General features: G+C 41.2%; 1 protein-coding gene across 2 annotated transcripts; it reads right to left on the reverse strand.

The window, feature by feature from the left end:
* Positions 1 to 1,602: 1,602 nt before the first annotated feature.
* Positions 1,603 to 21,918, reverse strand: ogdhl (oxoglutarate dehydrogenase L). Of its 2 annotated transcripts, none has more exons than XM_039784392.1 (23): positions 21,794 to 21,918; positions 20,719 to 20,941; positions 18,448 to 18,618; positions 17,289 to 17,391; positions 15,347 to 15,462; positions 15,105 to 15,259; positions 14,110 to 14,256; positions 13,939 to 14,029; positions 13,669 to 13,848; positions 13,438 to 13,566; positions 12,596 to 12,775; positions 12,360 to 12,512; positions 11,639 to 11,741; positions 11,379 to 11,507; positions 10,792 to 10,942; positions 6,503 to 6,630; positions 6,238 to 6,416; positions 6,040 to 6,111; positions 5,252 to 5,377; positions 3,487 to 3,559; positions 3,229 to 3,392; positions 2,992 to 3,146; positions 1,603 to 2,888 (listed from the first exon to the last, which is right to left on the reverse strand). In XM_039784392.1, the coding sequence occupies exons 2-23, from the start codon at positions 20,938 to 20,940 to the stop codon at positions 2,765 to 2,767; spliced, it is 3,051 nt and encodes a 1,016-aa protein (XP_039640326.1). In that variant the 5' UTR covers position 20,941; positions 21,794 to 21,918; the 3' UTR covers positions 1,603 to 2,764. The 2 variants fall into 2 exon arrangements, with proteins under 2 accessions (XP_039640326.1, XP_039640327.1); XM_039784393.1 differs by lacking the exon at positions 21,794 to 21,918 and adding an exon at positions 21,565 to 21,757.
* Between the last annotated feature and the right edge of the window lie 2,556 nt (positions 21,919 to 24,474).

Here is a 24,474-nt window from a genome sequence, read left to right on the forward strand (position 1 = left end):
TCTTTCTTTTGAGGGTGCCTTTGTCAAAATTAGGTTTTAACTAATTGTTTTAGCTTATATTGGGCTCACCTGGTGTATATTCCAGGATTAATTACCATATCCTTAAAGGTCCTATATGACACGCTGCTTTTTGGATGCTTTTATATAGGCCTTAGTGGTCCCTAATACTGTATCTGAAGTCTCTTTTCAGAAATTCGGCCTTGGTACAGAATTACAGCCACTAGAGCCAGTCCCACAATGAGCTTTCCTTAGGATGTGCCATTTCTGTGTCTGTAGCTTTAAATGCTATTGAGAGGGGAAGGAGAGGGCAAGGTGGAGGTGTGGCCTTGACCAACTCCCACTTTGCTTGTTTGCAAGCCATGATGTCTCTCTCTTTCTCATGGGCGGGCCAAATTCTCTGGGCGGGCAAAACAGAGAAAGGGGACGTAACCTTGCTCCTTATGACCTCATAAGGAGCAGATTCCAGATCGGCCCATCTGAGCTTTCATTTTCTCAAAGGCAGAGCAGGATACCCAGGGCTCGGTTTATACCTATCACCATTTCTAGCCACTGGGGGACCATAGGCAGGCTGGGGGAACTCATTAATGTTAAAAAACCTCATAAAGTGAAATTGTCATGCCATGGGACCTTTAATGACACCTAGGTTGATTTCTAGGCAAATAATGAATATGCCATATGTAGTCCACTGTGTGCACTTTACTTAATGAGAACCTCGGAGGGGACGGGGTACATACATGATGTACAGGAGGGGATAGGGTGGTGTTGGCAGGGGCCCCAATAGCTCATTTTTGCCCTGGTGTATGTACGGGAACAGCCACTGTGGCCACAGGTGACAAGTATGAAATAACAGGAAATAAAAAAACAGTAACACAGCAGTAATATATAACAGTAGCACAACTAGAGGAGCCATATCCATCTCAAGTCTGCTAACAGCAGACTGGTTTGATCTGGTCTGGTACATGTATTAAAATGAGGAAGGGATGCATTTTTACTGCTTATGAATTCAACTTTTCATATGTAAAAAACAATTATTATTTCTTGCTTTAAACCATTTTACACTGTCAATCATCATCTGCAAGCAAAAATCATGACCAAAGAATGTTATTAAACTTAAATTTATTTTATTCCATATTTTATTATTCCTGGGGTTGTTTGCATATGTCTCAATGCCCACACTAATATGTGGACATATTGTTTTCGTTAAAAAACTAACACACATACATTTATTTTTAAATTATTGTAAATGTAAAATTACGTTTGTGCATTGCTTATGGTTAAATCTCCCAGCGGAAAAGGGAATCTATAGTATGGCTAAACTGGAAGCATAATTTTCTATAACATTTCTAAGCACAGTGGTAACTAATATCAATTCTGTTAAATACCTGGGGATTTTCTTGTGATAACCAAGCGATAATACTGCTCTCAAAGCATCCAAAGCTTTGCTGTGTTTATGTGTGTGCGCATCCCTCAGCCTCCAAAGAGGAAGCTGAGCCTTATGTCCTAAGTAGAAAACATGGATGCAAGTCTCTGTGCCAGCTGGCTCATGTCTCCTGGTGAAGTGAAGTAAAAACACACCCCTGATTTTAATTTCCAAAAAAAATTCCATCAATCTTCATACCTACAATATGTATTTCACATTCATTGTTTAAATACACCAGTTGGTGTTTTGTGTGTCTCATAACTTCTGCTATTCAGCTACAAAAATCAATACAAAACTATACTACTAATATATACTAGTATTCATCAGCATGGTAGCAATGGAGGTATCTTCAGTACTAAAACTACTCCAATAACAGGGACTGTCACAAATCTAAAAGGTGTGTGGATGTTTTAAGGGTACAAAGATTGTACTGTTGCTACTTCACCACACAACTAGTTAACAATTATGTGTTAAGTATTATGTATTATAATACTATATGTTTGTAATAATATTTTATTTTATTTTGAAATAAAAAGGTGTTGGGAGGTGTAGCACCGTTTAGAGGCTGAACATCTTTGTGTCTGGTTCTCTTCAGACGAGACATTGTGGTGTATACACACACGGTACTTATTCTGTTAAAGCCCTCATAAAGGCCCTCTGTTGAATAGTGTTGATTGAATAAAGTGCAGATCTGGTAAAGCTTGAATCGGATGCATGATATCGGCCTGTAAATATCTTGATCCCAAAGCTGAGGTGTTTTGTGTGGAGGTTTTCCTTATCCAAACTGAGGGTATAAGGATAAAGGGTGATTTGGGGCTATACACAGTAAATAAGAATGACTTGATTCCACTTGACATGGGGCATGGCCAGGGCACAAGAATTTGTCCTTCTATCCCGTGTCGCAGTGAAAGAAAAGCCGCATTTAGGATACTTGCGAGGCCCTAGGAAGAATAGCACGACCAATTTTTTTTGCCTTCTCACGCCTAGTTGGGCTTCATGATGCTTCTTACATCATAGTTGTTGCAGGTCGCAGAAAGACTGCAAGCTACGATTGGTCGAGATTAAACAATGATCACTTACTAAATCTGACATAGAGACCGTCTCATAAGACTTAACTGTTGTTCAGTCTGATCCAGGCATAAGTCAGTTAGCATTGCCGACTTCACATAAGATTATCAGGGGGTATAATCATGTTTCCTAAAAACACTAGGCTATACTCCAGATTGTCACAAAGCTAAAAGAGTTTTAAAATGTGCCAATATGCCACATCAAGACTTAATAGGTAGACCATGACGGTTGGAGATGAAACTGCACCTCCAGTCTAGCTCTTGCTCCAGTTCTCAATTACAAGTCCTTCCCGTGGAAGGCGTTCAGGTTGAAAGCTGTGTCCATGAACCTCTTCAGCTCATTGAGGTGGGTGGACTTGTTCCCTGTCGCAGGAGCAGCTGCAGGGTCCCGTCCCACATACCTGAAAGAAACACTGAAGGTTTGTTACCTGATTCTCTAAACGGATTGTTCCACTTTACCTCTGTCATGAACAAATCAGGTGACAAGGGAATAGACACCCTTACCAAATGGGCTTCTGGTTGGCCACCACTGTGAGGAAACGCGGCCGGACATAATCACAGTAACCCATGTTCTTGTGCTCCTCCTGACACCAGACCAGCTCAGCGTTGCCATATCTCTCTGCTTCCGCTCTGACCAGGTCAAACGGGAACGGAGAGATCTGAGGGGGGAGGCCGAAGGATAAGTGAAAGAAGAAATGACAACATTACATCACTCTCATTTCAAGGAGAGGGACTAAACACCTGCTCAAGTCTAATGATGGCGATGTCTCTTTCCAGGTTTTGCCGTTTCCTCTCTCTAGCCAGTTCATAGTAGACTTTGCCAGTGCAGAAGATCACTCTCTTCACTTGGGCTGGGTTTTGACTCGCAGGGCCCTCGTCTGGAATCAACCTCTTGAATGTAGTGCCTGCCAACATTGAGTATGTTATGTTACCTATTATTGTCCATCAACATTTATGACAAATTCTTATGTCACATTTTACAGAGATAAAGTAAAACACCTTCTGCGAGGTCATCAAAACTGGACCTTGCATCAGGATGCCTCAGCAGAGACTTTGGGGTGAAAATGATCAGCTGTGAAAAAAAGGAAAAAGTGTCTGTCAATGACAAACAACAGATTGATTCTATCATCCGTAACTTTATTGTGCACTCTGAAAAAACTCCAGAGATAAAAGTTTTTTTCTCTTTTCCCGCTAATTTGTTGCCAGCTTATAGCACGCAACATCAGCATTGGGAAAACAAAACATTTCTTTAACAATCAAATAAATAAAACCCTTTGTGCTCAGCCGACCAAGTCCAGAGTTTTTCATAAAAAAACAAACAATATTATCCCCAATTGGCCCGCTCGCTAATTTGCTCAGGAAGTCATTTTCTCATGCTTCGCAAAGCATTGCATTTATGGGCGACAGGGGATCAGTTAAGACATTCACTGTGGCTGAAAACTGTGAGAGACTGAAAAAAAGATGTGCACATACAAAAGAGGAGAAAAGCTTTACACCCCAAAACTTTACACCCAAACTAGTTCTACTGTAGAGGTTCAAATGAACTAATTAATTACATACAGAACCACATTTCTACTGTAACTGAGTACTGTCAAAGGTTGTGCATCTTTCTGCAAACAGTGCTTCTTTTCGAAGCATGGTTGTGATATAGTATTGTTTTACAACAGTATTTTTGGCAGTTTGTCTGTCATGATGAAGCAATCAACGCATGTGAAGTCACAATCCCAGTTTGTGACTCTCATGTTTTCATATTTGAGACTTTGGTTTCATTCCAATTACAGATATCAACCACTGTTTACCTCAAAAAAGAATACCAAGCAAAATATTCTGGAAATGTATTTTAATCATCAGCATGTGTTGTCAAGCAACCATCTGGACCTTTTTTATACTGTATTAGTAGGTTTATATGTATGTAGGGGTGGTACGGTTCACAAAACCCACGGTTCGGTTCGTATCACGGTTTTAGGGTCACGGTTTTCGGTTCAGTACAGTTCTTATTTTTTCTTTATCACTCCAGAATATACTTCAGCATATAGCTAAAATTAGCATATTGAATGCATGTTGCACAAAACGTGCACACAGTGGCAGTTCTATATTGTTTTATTTCATCATAGGTAACGTGAAATCCAAAATGTTCCCACACACCAGACTATAAACGACGCTGGCGCATCCTCCAGCTCTGGGCAGCCTCTCTCCCACTTGACATTTCTGCAGGTGACGTGACGTGACCTGCAGCGGCACCCCACTCCACTTGAGGAGCGGTCGGCTCGGTGTCTCTCAAAATCTGATGAAAATCTTTTAAACTGACCTTTGTCGATCTGAAATGAAGACAGATTCAGCAACTGCATGGCCTATTTCTCGCTTAAAATGTTTTCAGAAACACGTTTCGGTAAACTATTTTAGTACAATATGAGATCTTATTCTGATTCTGAACGAGCCGCCATGACAGTCTGGCTTTGAAATTTGGGACCAGCCAGACCCATGCTCGTCATTTCCAGTAACTGTTTTAACATAGGTGTCGAAAGTGGGCACTACGGCAGTAAGAGTGCACATTAACAGTGTACTGACGAACCGTGCGGTACACACACGCTCCGAACCGAGACTAGCGAACCGAGCGGTTCGGGTGTTTTTTCATGAACCGTACCACCCCTATATGTATGTGTGACTTAAATGCAATATATGCAACATTTCTAATGTAAAATCTATGACAAGCACAAACTGGAGAAGACACACAACATATAGTGAAGATGATGTTACACTTTACCGGTTTTCTGAATGGCAGCAGAATCTGCCGTCTGAGCACATGACAGTAGTTAGCAGGTGTGGAGCAGTTGACCACAATCCAGTTACATTCATACAGCTGCTGGACCTCAAAATCTCCACTGAACTCCTTTGAGAAAAAAACAAAACAATTATTACAAAGAAAAGAATATATAAAGGTTATTGATTCTAAAAACAGAAATGTAACTTTATGTAGACAAAATTACAGAATTATAGTGTTGGTTGCAGCAATGTTTTTTTTCTGATAATTGGGCATGAGATGCATCTCTCTTTCTCTCACACACACACACACACACACACACACACACACACACACACACACACACACACACACACACACACACACACACACACACACACACACACACACACACACACACACACACACACACACACACGAAATATTAATCGCTTAGTATGCTTCCACTAATAGTTTGATCAATATCCCATTTGAAGATGAATCTGCTAAGCTTCTGCTGATACAGCCCACTGTGGTCCCCTCCTTGAATCTTCTGTCGTACCAGCGCACCCTTGGGACCTGAGCTACTGCTGAATACCAACTCTGTGAAGGCCATAATAAAGAGACTTTTCAGCTCCAGAGAAATTGGCAATCATCACTTAAGCCATCACTTAAGTGATTATGACATCAGCATAGCTAATAAAACAGGAAGCTATTGGATGTTCTCAGAGCTCAGAGTTTCTGAATTAGGTAATGATTCCTCGAATCAGTAACCATTTCAGCCATAATGTAAATTGTACATATGAACATACAGGGAAATGATCGGGATCATCTTTGCTCATTTGCAGGAAGCGTTCAGGTCGAGCTGATGAATGTTCTGGGCCCTGTGGACAGAAAAGAAGACACATAATGATGAAATGGAAGAGGAATCCCACAAAAAAAAAAATCTAAATTAATTTGTAAATACTACAGGTTGAAATAGCATTGGCCAGTTTATTTTCCCTTCTCACCATTCCCTCCATCCCATGTGGCAGCAGTAGGACAATACCATTGTTGCGGACCCACTTGGCCTGGCCCGGGCTGATGAACTGGTCAATGATACACTGGGCTGTGTTGTTAAAGTCTCCAAACTGGGCCTCCCAGAGGATCAGAGCATTCGGATTGGCCATGGCGAAGCCAAGCTCAAAACCTGAAGTCACAGTCATCATTACACAGAGCTACATAATGACTTATGAACTAAAGCATGCTGTGTGGCTGGGGTGGCTTCAGTCTCACCTAGCACTCCATACTCTGATAAGGAACTGTTGCAGACAGTGTAAGGAGCCTGGTCGGCCCACAGGTGGTTCATGGGAACACAGATACGTTTGTCCACCTCTTGGTCATGCAGAACATGATGACGGTGACTGCAAAACATAACAAAAGGCAGAGACAGAAAGGATTGAAACAGGCATATAGAAACAAGACTACCGCCATGCTACCGGCTCTATGAGCCTGTACTTAGACAAAGCAGTGCTTTGAGCTAACATGCTTACAATGAAAATGCTAAGGTAATAATGTTGAGCAGTTACAATGTGTACCACGTTCATCATTGTGTGTTACCATGCTAACATTAACACCAACATCATTTGGATTCATCGTTTCCAACATGAAAATCCATCTAATAGCTAATAGATATTTCAGATTGGACAAAAGAGGACTGACTGACTGACTGACTGACTGACTGACTGACTGACTGACTGACAATCCCTAAAGCCATGCTGCAGTGCCAAAAAGCACCACTGTTCTGCCATGTCATCATTGTGGAGCAACTAAATTAAATCAATGTTATGACATCATCTAAGGAGAGAATATATATCACATTTAGCTGAGATTCATGGATAAAGTGGGATATTTAACAAACCAATTTAAGAGGTGGTGACACGTTATATGCAAAAAGGTTTTTAGCATGGCTGCAACTTATGATTATTTTTTACAAATGATTAAACTATGAATTATTTTTTACCAAAAATCAATAAATTGTTTAGTCTATAAAAGGTAAAAAATCTCTGTCATTTTTGCTTGATAAATATCTTAAATGATGAACCATCTATCAATTATTGATTTAACAAATAATTTCACCACTATTATTTACAGTAGAGTACACAAAACAGTGTAGTATTTATAACTGCAGAACGATATTGCCACAAAAGATTTTCAGGACTCTAAGCGGTCTTAAATGATTGTGGTGAAAACAACAGGGTAATAGGATTTCTATAAAAGATTCTTAGCCTAGTAGATGAAGGACACACACACACACACACACACACACACACACACACACACACACACACACACACACACACACACACACACACACACACACACACACACACACACACACACACACACACACACACACACACACACACACACACACACACACACACACAGACAGTGTTCGGGCCCATAAAGGCACTCCATGAAGAGTACCCTCCTCTCTCCTCATCTCCAGTCAGTATGAGGCCCAACAAGAGTTGATGGGAGCAAAGAGCCAAACGTTAACAAGCTCTAGCAGTCCGCTCGCTCCTAATGTAGGAATCGGTCTTCAAAACCAGCACGATCAGACAATCACTTAAACCCCTTTAACATCACTTTAATGATATCTAGACACACATACACTCAGACACACACACAGTGCAAGAGGTTATGTAACGGTCAGGCGGAAGAACTGCAGGAAATAACCACAATCTATTGATTATTATCTTGAATGTGATATATTACCACCTAGAAGACTAGATGATCATGATTTGAGTCCTTTGAAAAATATCTTCTATAATTATGCACTAATGAGGGCATATAATGTACCGCATATTTTTTTTGTTCTGATCCTTGCTCCACATTCGTGTATACACTTTCTCTAATCCTTTGATGAACGACTAAAATCGAGAGCATCCAGCAATAATTGAGGTAACACACATAATTTCACATTCCATTTTCTGAAAACTACTCGCACGCAATCCAAAGAGGACCCTAAAATCTCACGAGAATGAGGTCTTTCTCTGGAATTGCCTCATAAACTGCATGCCCACCTCTCTCCTTTTTCTTTCTTTCACATGCATACACACACACACTTCCTCTGCCTGGGGGCCCCATTAGTCAGGGAAAGGGGTGCACAGCACAGCGCACGCAACCCACCCAAACACAACGACTGAATCCATTAGTGCACGCTGTTACGTACATCACAGAAACGCAAGCAGGCCCACTCGTCTGTAACATGCCAATATGCTCAGCTCCTAAGAACTGTGAAGGGAAACAGAGTAGTGGGGGGTTGAACAAAAGTGTAGGTGGGAAAAAAACAATAAGGGGTGGTAAAGGAGGTAGGAAGTATAGCTAATGTACAATAAGAAAGAACACAAATAATATAATGTGGACTCTCAACTGACACATAGGATGATTTAAATCAACAACAGATGATACAGAGATGAAGGGTGGATGAACAGTAGTTTCAGCCAGGTAAATTACAATATATTAAATCATAAGGGGGACAGCGGATAGGGAGAAGCGGATGTCAGTGGAAAATGCGAGGCAAAAGAAAAAAAAGCCCTGTAGCCTCTGGTTAGTTAATGTGATGTATGTCGCTGTGAGCTGGGGTTTGTGTCAGTGAAGATGGGATGGTAGAGAAATGATAGGGGACAGACGAGACAGGCACAATGAAAGGGGGAGCTGGTTTTGTTCATGTGTCACTCGTCCCTCCATACCATGACAACACCATGTGGGCTTCACAGTTCCCAGGAGACTGTTCTGACGTTTTCTGTCTGTCAGACTCCCTGTGCCACCCCCCAATTACTTAATTAACTATCTTTATTTCTGGTCAGGCAGGCTGACCCTGACAGACTCAACAAATGTGCAAATTTGATTTCAAAATAGTACATTTGGGCCAATATCAATTTAAGACATTGGATGGCTCCGTGGCGTAGTTGAAATCATTATCACAGTATTAAGGATGTTTTCCAATAACAATATACTGTATATCAAAATATGGCAAATGTATGAAATGAAACAATGAACTTTGCACTAGTGTTTTCCATTAAATAAGAAAAAAAGTTCATGTGTCAACAACTCCTTTTGTTAATTTACGATTGATGATTTAACTCAAAGTTTATTTGCTATGTTATCTATTTAGCACCAAGCCCCAAATCATTGTAAGGAAGGATAAAGCTAATTTGTTGTTTGAGTGGAGAGACTATGACTCCACAAGGACTCTCAAACTATAAAAATGAAGATGGTAAAAATCTATTTTCTTAAAATGCTTGGTTAATTCACTAACTACACTTGAAAGATACTTGATACTACACTGTGGTGGTAGTGGGAGCTCCTCCTAGTGTAAGAGCATTAATATAAGAAGGCATAGAGGTTTAAAAAAGATGCATATAAACAAAAAGTAAGGAAATTTGTGTTTGGTAGATTATTTCTCTGTGGTAACAATGCTTTTTGGCAATAAATCTTATACCGTTGGAAAGCCTGTTTAGTTCCCTTTCAAATGGTGCCCCATTTGTAAGGAACATGCAATTGTGGGATGAGCAGCAGCGCTGAGTATGTGGGTTGCAGCCATGAAAAATTTGCCAAATCTTCTCTGCCAGTGCCAAACAGCTTATTCTGCCATTGACTCTTGGTGTTTGGTGGATTGGATGATTGAAGTTTGAAGAAACAAGACATATTGGCAATTTAACAATTTATTCATTTCACAAACAGGAGCCTCAGTAGCGTGTGGAAGAACCATACACAGCCACAACAGCCTGGCACCTCCTCCTCATGCTGGTCACACACTGCTGTGGGATGGCATCTCATTCTTCAACCAGCATTTGTCGCAAGTCAGCCAACGTGGTTGTGTTGGTCACTCTGGCACAAACAGCACGCTCAAGCTGATCCCACAAGTATTCAATGGGGTTGAGATCAGGACTTCTGGCAGGCCATCCATCCTCTCCACTCCCACATTCTGGAGGTAGTCTCTGATAAACCCCGCTCTGTGGGGGCGAGCGTTGTCATCTTGGAGGATAGAGTTTGGTCCCAGACTGTGGAGATATGGGATTGCCAGTTGTTGCAGAATCTCATCTCTATATCTCTCTGCATTGAGATTGCCTCCAATGATGACAAGCCTCGTTTTTCCAGTGAGGGAGTTGCCGCCCCACACCATCACACTGCCTCCACCAAAAGGTGTTACTCCATCGGTGCATCAGCACAGTGTTCTCTGAGTCTTCTCCACACTTTGACCCTACAATCCAATCATCCAATCCACCAAACGAGTCAATGGCAGAATAAGCTGTTTGGCATTGTCAGAGAAGATTTGGCAAAGTTTTCATGGGCGCAACCCACATACTCAGCGCTGCTGCTCATCCCACAAATGCATGTTCCTTACAAATGGGGCACCATTTGAAAGGGAACTAACTAACTAAAGATTTATTGCCAAAAAGCATTGTTACCACAGAGAAATAATCTACCAAATACAAATTTCCTTACTTTTTGTGCTAAGTTTAGATCTTTGTAGAGGCAACATTGAGTTTTCAGTTGTGTTGACATGGACTCACCTAAAGGTGCCCCGCTCTACATCTTGCCCGCTGAGTCGTACATGGATGCCATCTTTGAGAAGGGAACCAAAGGCCATGTACTCTCCTAGAGCCCAGTCCATCTGCCGATTCTTCACCAGGTCAGCCCGACCACGCAGGATACGAGACACACCTAGAGAACAAACACAGACAGAGGAACAAAAATTAAGCCAAGAGATATCTTAGGAAAGCACTGGGGAAGAGTGTAAAACGCATTGGACTGTCACACCGTGTTGTAAATAATATCAAAAACCCTTGTGGGAGTCTTAATTGCTATAGTGTGTGCCAAATCAGCTGCGCAGGCCAAACACCTGCTGTTTGTAAAGGATGTGTTTACAGGTGAACTGCTTTAATTGACTTAATATCATCCCTGTAGACAAAAGGTTGGGGTCTATGTGATTTAAGGATATTTTATCATTGAGCAGTATGTATCCCATAACCTGCAGTAATGTGTGCTCTTCTGTCATTGTATAGATTTCTAGCACAGCATATCATATCAGTAGGACTACTATCATCAGCATCAGTTTTGATTACTGCTCTATTCTCCAGCACAAAGCAACTAAACTCACCAGGGTGAATATGAAAACCTTCCAAAGGCACAGAGCTGGCTATCTGACTGATGTGCTGCAGGACCTCCTCATGCAGTCCTGTGGGGACACCACTCATGCTCTTGGGCTCTCCGTCTGCTGTAAAGAAGTCTACAGAGAGAGAGAGAGAGAGAGAGAGCAACAGCTTCACTCCAGCAGGAACAGAAAGTATTCACAGAAAAGGCAGTCAATCAAATTAATTTGTTTTAACATGATTACTGAAATGCAAGAATACAATTTACCTGGCCAGGGGGAGTCAAGCCAGTGTCGAATTTGTAAAATCTTTCCATCCTTCGAACGGGTGTATGCCTCCTCACATATCTTGTCGTATTTGGAAACTTCTTCCTGCAGGTAATGTGCAATAAGGACAATGAAAAACGCCACATTTAAACTGATGCACAGTTTGTTAATTATTTTAAAGATTATTTTTATTTTTAAACCTCTTTATATGGGCACCTAAGTCCACATCCACAGTAATGGTTCTGCCTTGCTATATTACAAATGGTGCTTTTGCAGGAGTCCAAACAGCAGGCCACACAACAGAAAACAATGTCCATCAAAAGCCAGGAAGTAGCACACCAGATAGGAGCTGCAGTATTTCTCTGACATGTGTTATAAAAAAAAATGTTCAGAATGGATGTTACGATCGAAGTTTCTGTTTTGGATGAAGAACCTGAGCAATTCCACTGAATGGTGCCAGAATCTGAGGTATACTTCAACTTCATTGAGCAATATATACTCTATGTGAGGGATTGTGAGGCTAGGTGATTGAACTGAGGCAGTAAATTGAAACTCAAATACAGCAGTGCTGGCGCAACATATTTACTCGAAGGCTAGAGTAATATCTAAATGTGATTTAATGCACATAGTCCAGCGGACGGTGATACCAAATAAAACGGCATACAGTAGCAGCTACCAATATACAGTATATTTAACAACAGCAAACAGCATTAGATCACAAACCTCAAAATCTTGCAGTGTCACCACTCCCTCCGCAATGAGCCTGTTGGAGTACTTTTTCAGCACTTGCTCCTGACGACAGATCTGTTTGTACATCAGCGGTTGGGTGAACATGGGCTCGTCCATCTCATTATGGCCAAACCGCCTGTAACAAACCTGTAAATACACACAGAAGTCATGTGTAAGTGTAATTATAATTGTGTTTCCTGTTAATCCATTAAGACGTGGCTGTGACTAACCAGGTCAATGACAACATCCTTGTTGAAGGTGGATCTCCACTCTGCAGCCACCCGGCAAACATACATGACAGCCTCGGGGTCATCGGCATTCACATGGAAGATGGGTGCATTGACAACCCGAGCCACGTCGGTGGGATAGGGGGAGGAGCGGGCCACTCGAGGGTCTGTGGTGAAGCCAATCTGAGAGACAACAATCACACGCCGAATTTGATATCATTTAGAGCTGAGAATCACATGAATGAATAATAAATGTAAACAGAATTGTGTAAAACAATAACACAATATGATCACATCTTCAGTTGACAGACGATTATCATCCAGCGCCAATTATTATTATTTATTGTTGCAGAAGTAAAAAAAATAGCACTAGTAGTAATTATAACAGTATGATTATTAGTATTAGCAATAGTATTCGTATTAGAGCCTGCCCTATGGTTCACCCCCACCCCCTCCCCAGCATATTAAGTAATATAGTTTTCAACACTATATTACTTAATATCCTCCCTAACTTGAGTCTCTCTCCCTCTTTTCTTTGTCATTACTCATTAGCCATCCTTGTTACAAACAAACCTCGCCTTACATGTCACACACTAGCCAAATTCAACCTTTCATACCAATATAAATCATTGTACTGTACTTATGTCCTAATGTCTCTTATAATGTTTTATGAGCAGCCAATTGTCCTGTCTTTTTGTAATGTTTTATTGCACCAATTGTCCTGTGTTTTGTTTTCTAATGTTATTGCACTAATACAAAATAAACAAGCAATAATATTGGTATTACTGCCATAACATTAAGTAAATTACAAAATAAATGTATTCTGGTAAATGTGTCTCCAATACCTGGTTGTTGACCACCACATGGATGGTACCATGTGTGGTGTAGGAGGGGAGCTCACTCAGGTGGAAAGTCTCATACACAACTCCTTGTCCAGCAAAAGCAGCGTCACCATGAATCAAGATGGACATTACCTGGAAAAATCACATCATAGCAACATATCTTTAATGCAAATCTACATTTACAGCACCAAAGACAAAAAAAAGCCACCATGTACCCGGAACAATAACTTTTACCTTCTTTCCCTGAGTGTCTCCTCTGTAGAACTGCTCAGCTTTGGTCTTGCCCTGAACTACTGGATCTACTGCCTCCAGGTGGGAGGGGTTCGCCATGAGTGACAGCGTAATGTTCTTGTCTGTCTCACGGTTAATCCTCTCGTGGTACATCCCCAGGTGGTATTTGACATCACCCGACCCCTACCGGTGTAGAGAAAGGTCATGAAATACAGCATCAGTTGTATCTCCAGAATGCCTTCCTTTGATACTTTTCCACACAGTTTTCCTCACCTCATCAGCAGGCTCTAACTTAGGGTCAAACTGACAGAAGATCTGATCCAGGTCCTTACGGATCACATTGGCCAACACATTCAGTCGACCCCTATATCAAATATGGAAGGACAAGAATCAGCTGTATGCATAGATTGAGCTGAGAGGCGAGAAATGTGTAATACACAGTACCGATGAGGCATCCCCATGATCACGCTGTCGATGCCGGCAGCGCTCGACTTGTCAATCATGGTTTTAAGAGCAGGGATGAGCACTTCACAGCCCTCCAGACCAAAACGTTTCTCTGACGACCACTTTCTGGCCAGGAAGTCCTCAAACCTAGACATAAAAAAGTTCAGATGTAGGGTTCATGGATGTATGTTTGTTAGTTAGTAGTCTCGCTTTGCCAGACCCTCCTCCAAAACACGCTGAAGGAGGGTCTGACTACTCCACATAGCATTCGGGGATGGGAGGAAAACATGCTCTGGTTCAATGGCATTTCTTTAAATCAATCAGAATCGTCATGGGCGGTGCTAAACTCCGCACAGAGCCGCTGGAAAATAGTTGTACGAGAGAAAACTCAGATTGGACAGATAGTCTAGCTAGCTGTCTCAATTTACCCTGCAGAGATCTGAGGAGCAGGCAACAATAGTCTAAAAAATTCCAACACAAAGAAAGCGGAAGGAAACAGAAAATACATGCATCAGTCGGAATTTCCTGCAACACCGGAGCAATCCTGGAAGTGGAACGCGAAGGATATAGACTAGTTAGTGAGTTACACAACGATGAATTAGATTACACTGCTACTGACTGATAATGATGATAACTAAAGCTCCATTACAGAAAATAAGTTTTGGAAAAACACTATGATAGTTCAGAGAACTTGTACTCGCAAATGTATTGTATTTCAGTACCAATGTGCGTGTGTTAATTACGGTAGGAATGATAACACTGCAACAGCATAGGACAAGCCAGAATAAAATAAGAAGATCACTTCTAGGAACCTCCAGTGACTTCTGAGATAATTTATCAGAGATGAAAATGAGCTCACATGAAGAATAGGGTGTTTATCTTTTCAAATATATGCCTGGGCAAGAGTTTTGTTTATGCTATGTGAGGCTCTGATGTGAGCTATAACTAAAACTGAAGTATTGTGCTGTCATCAAAGTGTGCTGAAGACCGCTGACCGTGTGGATCTGATCAGGCGGGCTAGCAAAGTCCTCTTCTCAGCATCAGTGAACTGCATGATTCCCGGAGTCTCAAATTTCTGACGAATCCACTGACACTGGTCCACATTGTTAATGAACATATATTCGACCCCTATGTGACCACAGTAGGATGTCTGAAAAGAAGAAAATAGCATGATACAGTGATATTTGGCTTTCCCCCCATCATTAGACACATGTATGGACACAATACAACAAAATACCTCTAGTCTGCGTATGATTTCTTTAAGAGGAAGTGTGTTGTCTGCTCCTCCGATAAAGGTGGTGGGGGGCAGTTGAAAGCTCATATCCAAGTCAGACTCATCAAGATTGTAGAAACCTACAATAACACCATGTGAAACACAGGTTTGTTTAAGACTATCACCAGAACAATAACAGCACAATAACATTCAACACAAAGACCATAACAGTTTAATTCATGATCTCAAATGTCAATATACTTAAGTTCTTCCATTTCTTCTGAAATCACGTGAAGGCAACAGAAATCATAGCTAAGAGTATGATCAATACTAAAAAGTATAAAAATATATGCCATCATTGGTTCCAGCTTCTCCAGATTGAGGATTTGCTGATTTGATCGGTTTTACAGCATTGTAAATTGAATAGTTTTTGAGGTTTTGGACTGTTGGTCGGGAAAAACAAGTGGAAGATGTCACCTTGGGCTCTGGGAAAGTGGCTATTTTTTTTTTACAATTTTGTGAGATTTTATAGACTAATTGATGCATTGATTTTTTTTGTTTAAATCATTAACCGACAGATGAATTGATCATGAAAATAATTGTTACTTGCAGCTCTAACTCACCTATCTAATTGAAAGGGTGCACTTATTGGGCTGGACTTTTTAATGAATAGGACAGTAGTGCTTCTTGCAAATGTAGTGCATAACACTGCAGTGAATCAACTTAAATCTTGATCCAAGTCAATTTGTTTTTGAAGGCAAAAACAGTGAAAACTAAAGCTTGGTTATGAAATAAAAACAATCTCCAGGATGCATTTGTTGACAGTATAATAGCAGGACCGTGAGGAGGGATAGTGGAGGAGGGACAGGAAGGCCCCCCCCCAAAAAAAACCCCCCCCCCCCCACACCCCCCCCGGGGGGCGCCCCCCCCGCACGCCCCCCAACAAAAAAAAAAAAAACGAAAAAAAAACACCGCCAAAGGGGCCAAGAATAGACTCTTGTACTATCAGCTGACCAAATAAGGGGCCATGGAGGCTGTCATTAGCTTTGATTAGGGAGCTATAGCCCTGGTGACAATACATAATGCAATGCAATGTCATAACACACTCTGATCACTGATAACAGCAGCCAACAGAACCTCTCTCTCTCTCTCTCTCTCTCTCTCTCTCTCTCTCTCTCTCTCTCTCTCTCTCTCTCTCTCTCTCTCTCTCTCTCTCTCTCTCTCTCTCTCTCTCTCTCTCAGCTATTACTGTATACTTTGATCGCTTTCTGTGGCCGCCCCGCATCCACCGATCCTCAGTCCGCTAAATGAAATGGAGAATGACAAGAGCTTGGCCTCAGATTAATGACAGCATTAGGCTGACCAACCCATATACAGACTTGGCGGAGAGCGTGATGGTGCCTTTTATACTGCAATACCCCTTATACTCTGCTCTGATGATGTATGCAACCCTGGGTGTGTATAATGTGCATACGTAGATGCACATGTATGTACTGTGCAAACCCTCAAAGAGATACATAAATGTTATTGAAATAAAGCGCAGGAAAAAAACAAATAAGATATTTTCATTATAAGGCAAATTAAGCTTTTGAAGTAAACCCACCAATGAGAATAATATGCTTATGATTGAAATCCTTAAGCAGGACAAGTACCCTGAGATAATTAGAAGGAAAGACTTCTATAGTAGGAATCTAATCAGCATATATACTGCCTGTGGGTTAACTACATATGCCTTTAGTTAGGAAAGGGGGATAAAATAAGGAGTTCTATACCTCTTGTGTAAAAAGTCTACTTTTCTTGTCTGTTTTACATGGTTTTCATGACACCTATGGTTGTGAAACTACCTCAGTAAATGAAAAACTATAAAGACAATCGGCTCAAGACATGACAGAAATCTTCCTTCACAATTATAAATTTGTGGTATGTGTGATGTGTGTAAGATGATTGCAGGGGTTGTGAGGCTTACCTAATTTATCAATGGTGGTGATTAGGTCGGAGGGAACAAAGGAGTCCAGGTCAGCCTCCAGGATTCCCAGAGGGTCTAACTGCGCAACATGGTGACCACGAATCTACACAGAGAGACAGACAGAAATGTGAAGAAGGAGGGAGAAAAGAAGAGGTGAGGAGAATCAGGTAAAAAAGAGAAAGTGACAGGTAGGAGAGAATAAGATTCAGCAAGGAGCTGCCATCATGATGCGCAAACAGATGGAGTTAGCTTTCAGGGCTTTCTACCAGATATGGTTTATTTTAACCACAACCACTAATTTTCCTAAACTTAACCAAGCAGTTTTATTGCCTAAACCTAAGAAGAATTCTGGAAGAAAGCCCTGATGGCCAACTTCTCCCATGTGCTCATGATACTGAGTGTGAACAGCTGGAGAATAAGCTGACACTCAGTTATAGGTCAACCTTTCTGAGAAAAGAGCCCCATGGGAGTGCTTTTATGGCTACACACACACACACACACACACACACACACACACACACACACACACAGACACACAGACACACACACACACACACATTCCCACCAGGATTGTAACAAGCTGGGAATAAAATTGACGCCTTTGCCAAAAGCCAGAATTTAATAAATCCCTCAGATAGTTCCTCGAATTAATTTGAGGGTGAGGGGAAATGTTGCAACCTGTTTTGTTTAAGTAGTCTCTTTGATATTTCCAGTTTTCAAAAAGCAACAAGGGTAAGTAGGTTAGAGTTAATCTTGCAAAGTGCATAACCTCGTGCAGTGACAAACAAATTGTATATTCCTTTTAATAAAAGGACACACAGTATAAACAGCTTTCATTGCCAGTTGCATCTGTTTAGGCAAGTCAAGAGGATTTAGTTTGATGCATTTTTCACACACACATTGGAACTACAAATATTCAGCCAGTTGTGGCTCGAGGTATATGACTTCATCATCTTAATTCTGTACACACACACACACTGGTTAAGATTTAAACGGATGCCTATTAGATATGTGATCAATCTTTTAATTTGTAAATAACATAAATCCACATTATACAACCTGATAGCTTGTGTGTGTGTGTGTGTGTGTGTGTGTGTGTGTGTGTGTGTGTGTGTGTGTGTGTGTGTGTGTGACAGAGCTGGGTGTGAGTGTGGAGTACCTGGTAGGCTCTAATGAGAGTGTGCACAGCCAGGTGGTCCTCCACCACTTTCTGTGCCATGTCTGGTGAGTGGGACTGCACTCGGCCCTGGAGCAGAGTGGAGGGGCGTCTTTCACCCACCTCGCCAGACGGACTGGAGTCCTGGATGTTACGGAAGAATGCGTCCCAAGACTAGAACACAGAGAAAGACAGATCACAGCAAAAGCAAGCGGGTCCATCGCAAACATGGACCAAAAGTAACCTTGCTGCTACTGACTGCTAGATTGGGGGATGACAGGACAGTGAAAGGATGGAATGCAGCTACATTATATATTATATATTGTATTAGGCGGGTGTGAGCACTGTAATTTCCATTTTTATGGACGAAATAAACTTGACGTTGACTTTGATTATATACATGCCCAGGCAATTGAGCTACCAGCGCAACGTAGGGCAGTGGGCACATTTATTAAGTGCCCTCTTTCAACGGCAGTTCTTCGTTATTTAGCTATTAACCCACTCCCACCCCACTCACTGTGTGCTGGACATTGTTCCCTCTGCAAATTTCTATTCATGGCAAAACCACGTTACACTAATATTAAATGTTCCTCTCTTATTCACTCATGTGGGAAGAAATGACATACAGTGCCTTGCGAAAGTATTCGGCCCCCTTTAACTTTTTGACCTTTTGCCACATTTCAGGCCTCAAACATAAAGATATAAAACTGTAATTTTTTGTGAAGAATCAACAACAAATGGGACACAATCATGAAGTGGAACGAAATTTATTGGATATTTCAAACCTTTTAAACAAATAAAAAACTGAAATATTGGGCGTGCAAAATTATTCAGCCCCCTTAAGTGAATACTTTGTAGCGCCACCTTTTGCTGCGATTACAGCTGTAAGTCGCTTGGGGTATGTCTCTATCAGTTTTGCACATCGAGGGACTGACATTTTTGCCCATTCCTCCTTGCAAAACAGCTCGAGCTCAGTGAGGTTGGATGGAGAGCGTTTGTGAACAGCAGTTTTCAGTTCTTTCCACAGATTCTCGATTGGATTCAGGTCTGGACTTTGACTTGGCCATTCTAACACCTGGATATGTTTATTTGTGAACCATTCCATTGTAAATTTTGCTCTGTGTTTTGGATCATTGTCTTGTTGGAAGACAAATCTCCGTCCCAGTCTCAGGTCTTTTGCAGACTCCATCAGGTTTTCTTCCAGAATGGTCCTGTATTTGGCTCCATCCATCTTCCCATCAATTTTAACCATCTTCCCTGTCCCTGCTGAAGAAAAGCAGGCCCAAACCATGATGCTGCCACCACCATGTTTGACAGTGGGGATGGTGTGTTCAGGGTGATGAGCTGTGTTGCTTTTACGCCAAACATATCGCGTTTTGCATTGTTGCCAAAAAGTTCGATTTTGGTTTCATCTGACCACAGCACCTTCTTCCACATGTTTGGTGTGTCTCCCAGGTGGCTTTTGGCAAACTTTAAACGACACTTTTTATGGATATCTTTAAGAAATGGCTTTCTTCTTGCCACTCTTCCATAAAGGCCAGATTTGTGCAGTATACGACTGATTGTTGTCCTATGGACAGAGTCTCCCACCTCAGCTGTAGATCTCTGCAGTTCATCCAGAGTGATCATGGGCCTCTTGGCTGCATCTCTGATCAGTCTTCTCCTTGTATGAGCTGAAAGTTTAGAGGGGCGGCCGGGTCTTCGTGAATTTGTAGTGGTCTGATACTCCTTCCATTTCAATATTATCGCTTGCACAGTGCTCCTTGGGATGTTTAAAGCTTGGGAAATCTTTTTGTATCCAAATCCGGCTTTAAACTTCTCCACAACAGTATCTCGGACCTGCCTGGTGTGTTCCTTGTTCTTCATGATGCTCTCTGCGCTTTACACGGACCTCTGAGACTATCACAGAGCAGGTGCATTTATACGGAGACTTGATTACACACAGCTGGATTCTATTTATCATCATTAGTCATTTAGGTCAACATTGGATCATTCAGAGATCCTCACTGAACTTCTGGAGAGAGTTTGCTGCACTGAAAGTAAAGGGGCTGAATAATTTTGCACCCCGCTTTTTCAGTTTTTTATTTGTTAAAAAAGTTTGAAATAGCCAATGAATTTCGTTCCACTTCATAATTGGGACCCACTTGTTGTTGATTCTTCACAAAAAATTACAGTTTTATATCTTTATGTTTGAGGCCTGAAATGTGGCAAAAGGTCGAAACGTTCAAGGGGGCCGAATACTTTCGCAAGGCACTGTATGTTGCACACTGTTACCTCGTGGACGTTTTTATGATCCTCCAGCCAGGCAAAGTACATCTCCTCCACATAGCTGGAGCTACCGGCCACCGCTGAGTGACCAGGCGCAGCCCCGGATGAGCAGCTTCTCCTGGGATCAACCCAGCGCCTTGCCGGGACCCCTCCGCATACTCGCAGCCACTGACTGCCTCCAACACACCCACCCCTCAGCACAGCTGCTAACGCCCGAAACTGACTCATGCTAGAGACAGACAAAGTGAAAAAAAAAAGTTGGGGTTCAGAGAGAGTTAACAATTAACTTTTCAAAGACAGACATCTCGGTGTTTTGATTACAATCATATGTGTGAGTCCGAGTTAATGTGTTTATTTACTACACTTATTTTTATTGCTGTTAACTGTTTTTTTTGGACATTTTATTGTATTCACTGTAAAAATATTGACTTCTTCTATTATTTGAACTGTTAAAAGCCCTCCTAGGGACAGGTGTTGCGAATTAGCCATGGTTAAAAACACTGTAATACAGGCATCGGATTGTTATTTCTGTAATAATCTACGTTTGTTGTATCTGTCCCTATTTAAATAAACTACAAATAAATAAAATATATGTAAGCGCAGAAATAGTTTGCATGGCCTGGTTTGATGATTTATTACAAACCATCTCTGAATGAGAAATGTCTGAATGTCACATCAAACAATATTTCAGTAAGAGTGTAACAGAAGTACGTATAGGAGGGCGGAGCCAGGCTACCTGAGCGTAGGCCTATATCGCATTTAACAGGGACCGTAATTGCAGACTCCTTAAGGATAAAATGACCTTTACAAGTGACATTTTTGAATGGATTCCAACTATTGGAAGCTAAATACCTGCAGGATGCTTTACAGGCTACTTCAGGATACAGCGCCCATTTCAATGCCAATACATTGTCTATTTCATTCCGGGTCAGTTACTGTTTCCTCTGGACCACTAATCCCCCAACGTCAACATAAACCCTCATAATCTCCCGTCGTCTCTGCCGTTGGCAACGCGCGGTGTCACAGCATATAGGACAGTGGTTTTATCACCTACGTTTTTATTTCTATGAATTACATTTACCTTAGACTGACTGTTATTGTCACCGCCGGAGGATGTAAGTAGGACAGGTATCAGTGAAGTGAGAGATCCGAGTGCACTGCATGCACGTTTTGACACGCCCCCAGCGTGTCAGCTGGTAGTGGCGCTTCCTGTGCACAGCGAGCAGCATTCTGCACCCAAAGGTGCCGGTGGTGCCTAGGTAACGACCAGACACACCATCTCAGAGAGACAGAGAAAGGAAAACAAACATCAAACTAAATTTTATTTTCACCGAGAAAAAAAAACAGTCTTAAGTGACACAAATACAAAAATATATATATCTGAAATCAATTATTTATTGTGTTTGTGGTGTTTTGTTTATAACAGCAATCGATTTTATAATCAGAATACTTACTTTAATCCACGAGTCCCTGCAAACACTTCTCATCCAGACAGGTCATTGTTTCCCCTCTAAGTTGCATCAAACATATGTCTTTCCCCTCAGTGTTAATTAAGCAAATTCAACTTTTATAAAGGCTGAACATGAGTCATTTGAGCAAGTGGCTTCAGATTGATGGGCTTCTACCTTGAGTGGGTTAAACAATAAGATAATTGGCCCTCCCTCACTCACTCCAGCCTCTTTCCTTCCTTCCTCCCCAACCTCTCTCTCCTCCTCATCTAGATGTTCATCAGTCATACTTGCTGGCACAGAAGAAACGGTATTATCAATCATGACAAACACGCCACTGAAAAACAGAACATGGAGTGGGCACAAGTTGCAAGAGGATCTACCAGACAAAACAGTGTAGGTCTAAAGAGCATCACATAAACCACAGCATCATTATGAGGTTTTTAAACTGTTACATTTTTTTTGTCAGTCTCAACTCCAAAATGTCTAATGTACCATTAACATATTTATTCACATGATCTGCAGCATGCTGTATATAACCAAACAATTACAAGCAAATGTTTTCACCCACGGGAAGAATATATTCACATATGCTTTAACATTAACATATGCTCTAAAACAGCACACAATAATGCTCGGTGTTCCCTGACGGAGAGTTCCTCCTTTTTCATTATTTGCATTTGTTGTTGCTGCTGGTCTTCGGCTGACCTGGAGAACGCAGGGCTCAGGCAATTATGAACTGAAATGCCATTTTGTTGTAGTGACTTCACCACCTGACAAAGATGGAGTGAAGACCAGTTGCTTTCTGGCATTTTATTAATAGCGTTCATCGATGAAAAGACCTGTGCCGCTGGGTAACATTACAGGCTCTGTGTTAAATTACATCCCGTTTTAGAATAATTACATCACTAGACAGGACGAACTGGACCAGCTGTTCATCGTTTGAAATATTTCTTGTTAATGGGGAAATCAAACAAGGGACACTATCTCTAACCTCCTATTTCTAGTGACATCAATTGTTGTCGAAATGTGAATAACAGTCGAAATACGTCATTGTTGTTGACTATGGTTATTCATTTGTTGGATTTGCCAGTAACATTCAGTCAATGAATCTGATTTAATCCAGGATGAACCAGTAACCTAAATAAAGTTCACGTCTAGGTGACCCAGGCTCATGGCAGCCATCAACTGTCAGGTCTGCCAAACCAAAGTGACTTTGTTTTGAGTCCACAGCTCATTTGGGCAATGCCGGCTTCAGTACAAAGAGCGAGAGAAGCAGATAATGTGTAATCCACTTATCCGAGCCAAGCCTACACACCAGTTATGGAAGCCCACGTCATGAGGTTATTTAGGAACCCTAATTCATCTAATAAGGCATGTTTGGCGGCAGAATTAAATTTGTCTGAAAGCCCTTGGTACACGTGCTATCACAAAAATCAATCACATTTCAAATGATTAAATAATGTATGATTTCATGAAATAACGTGACAAATCTGTGGTGCCGAGGCACGGTTACAAAAGAAATAAATTAATTATCTTGGATGAGTCTGGAATAATTATTTCTAGACGATCTATGAATAATTACATCATCTTGGTGTAACAAAACTACATACTGAAAATACAGCAAAAATGCTTCTTGACATAATTTTGTGTTAAACATTCAAATGTGGAGTGAGACTATGCAACTAATAAACTGCATGTCTCGGAATGATTTTGCTATGGTTTTGCTTGTATTGTGCTGATCCTTTGGTCATTAGGCAATAAATCACATTGATCTGAGCAAAGAAATACCATTTTAAAAGGATATACTTTAATTAAGAAATCATAATTAAGAGTACAACCTAAAAACCTAAAGTACAGTACTATGAAATACATTTACAGTCTTTAATTATATTCATGAACCCATTATTAAATAGAACCCACACGGTCAATCAGAAAATACAGTAAATAATAAAAACCCAACCGTATCCCCAAAATAAAGGTTGAGTAAAAACATTAACAAAAATAATACTTTACGTGCAATTCTTTATCTGCTCCCTCCTATATTTTTATATACAGTAGCACTGCTGTGCTTAACACTGAATATTTTTGAAAATGATTAGGTTACACGGAATAGAATCAAAGGTCTAAAGATGAAAATGACCATACATTAAATGTTTTCATCGGAGATGATTCTAAAGGCCGGGACACATCAGGCCGATTATCGGCCGTGGGACAGTCTGGCGAGGTCAGTGACTCAAATCTGTTCGGTGTGTCCCGTGCCGTCGTCCGTCTGAGGGGCTGTCGGCGTTCATTTTGGCCGACTTGACATGTT

The sequence above is a fragment of the Perca fluviatilis genome, chromosome 19 (assembly GCF_010015445.1).
Source record: "Perca fluviatilis chromosome 19, GENO_Pfluv_1.0, whole genome shotgun sequence".
NCBI classification, from domain to species: domain Eukaryota; kingdom Metazoa; phylum Chordata; class Actinopteri; order Perciformes; family Percidae; genus Perca; species Perca fluviatilis.

Bases quoted from the DNA above. Each gene is read 5' to 3' on its own strand.
- ogdhl (XM_039784392.1), bottom strand. From the start codon at position 20,940: ATGAGTCAGTTTCGGGCGTTAGCAGCTGTGCTGAGGGGTGGGTGTGTT. The intron at 6,631-10,791 runs GTGAGTCCATGT...TATGTTTTGCAG, and splicing joins GTAGAGCGGGGCACCTTTAG to TCACCGTCATCATGTTCTGC. The intron at 6,417-6,502 runs GTGAGACTGAAG...CTGTGACTTCAG, and splicing joins ATCAGAGTATGGAGTGCTAG to GTTTTGAGCTTGGCTTCGCC.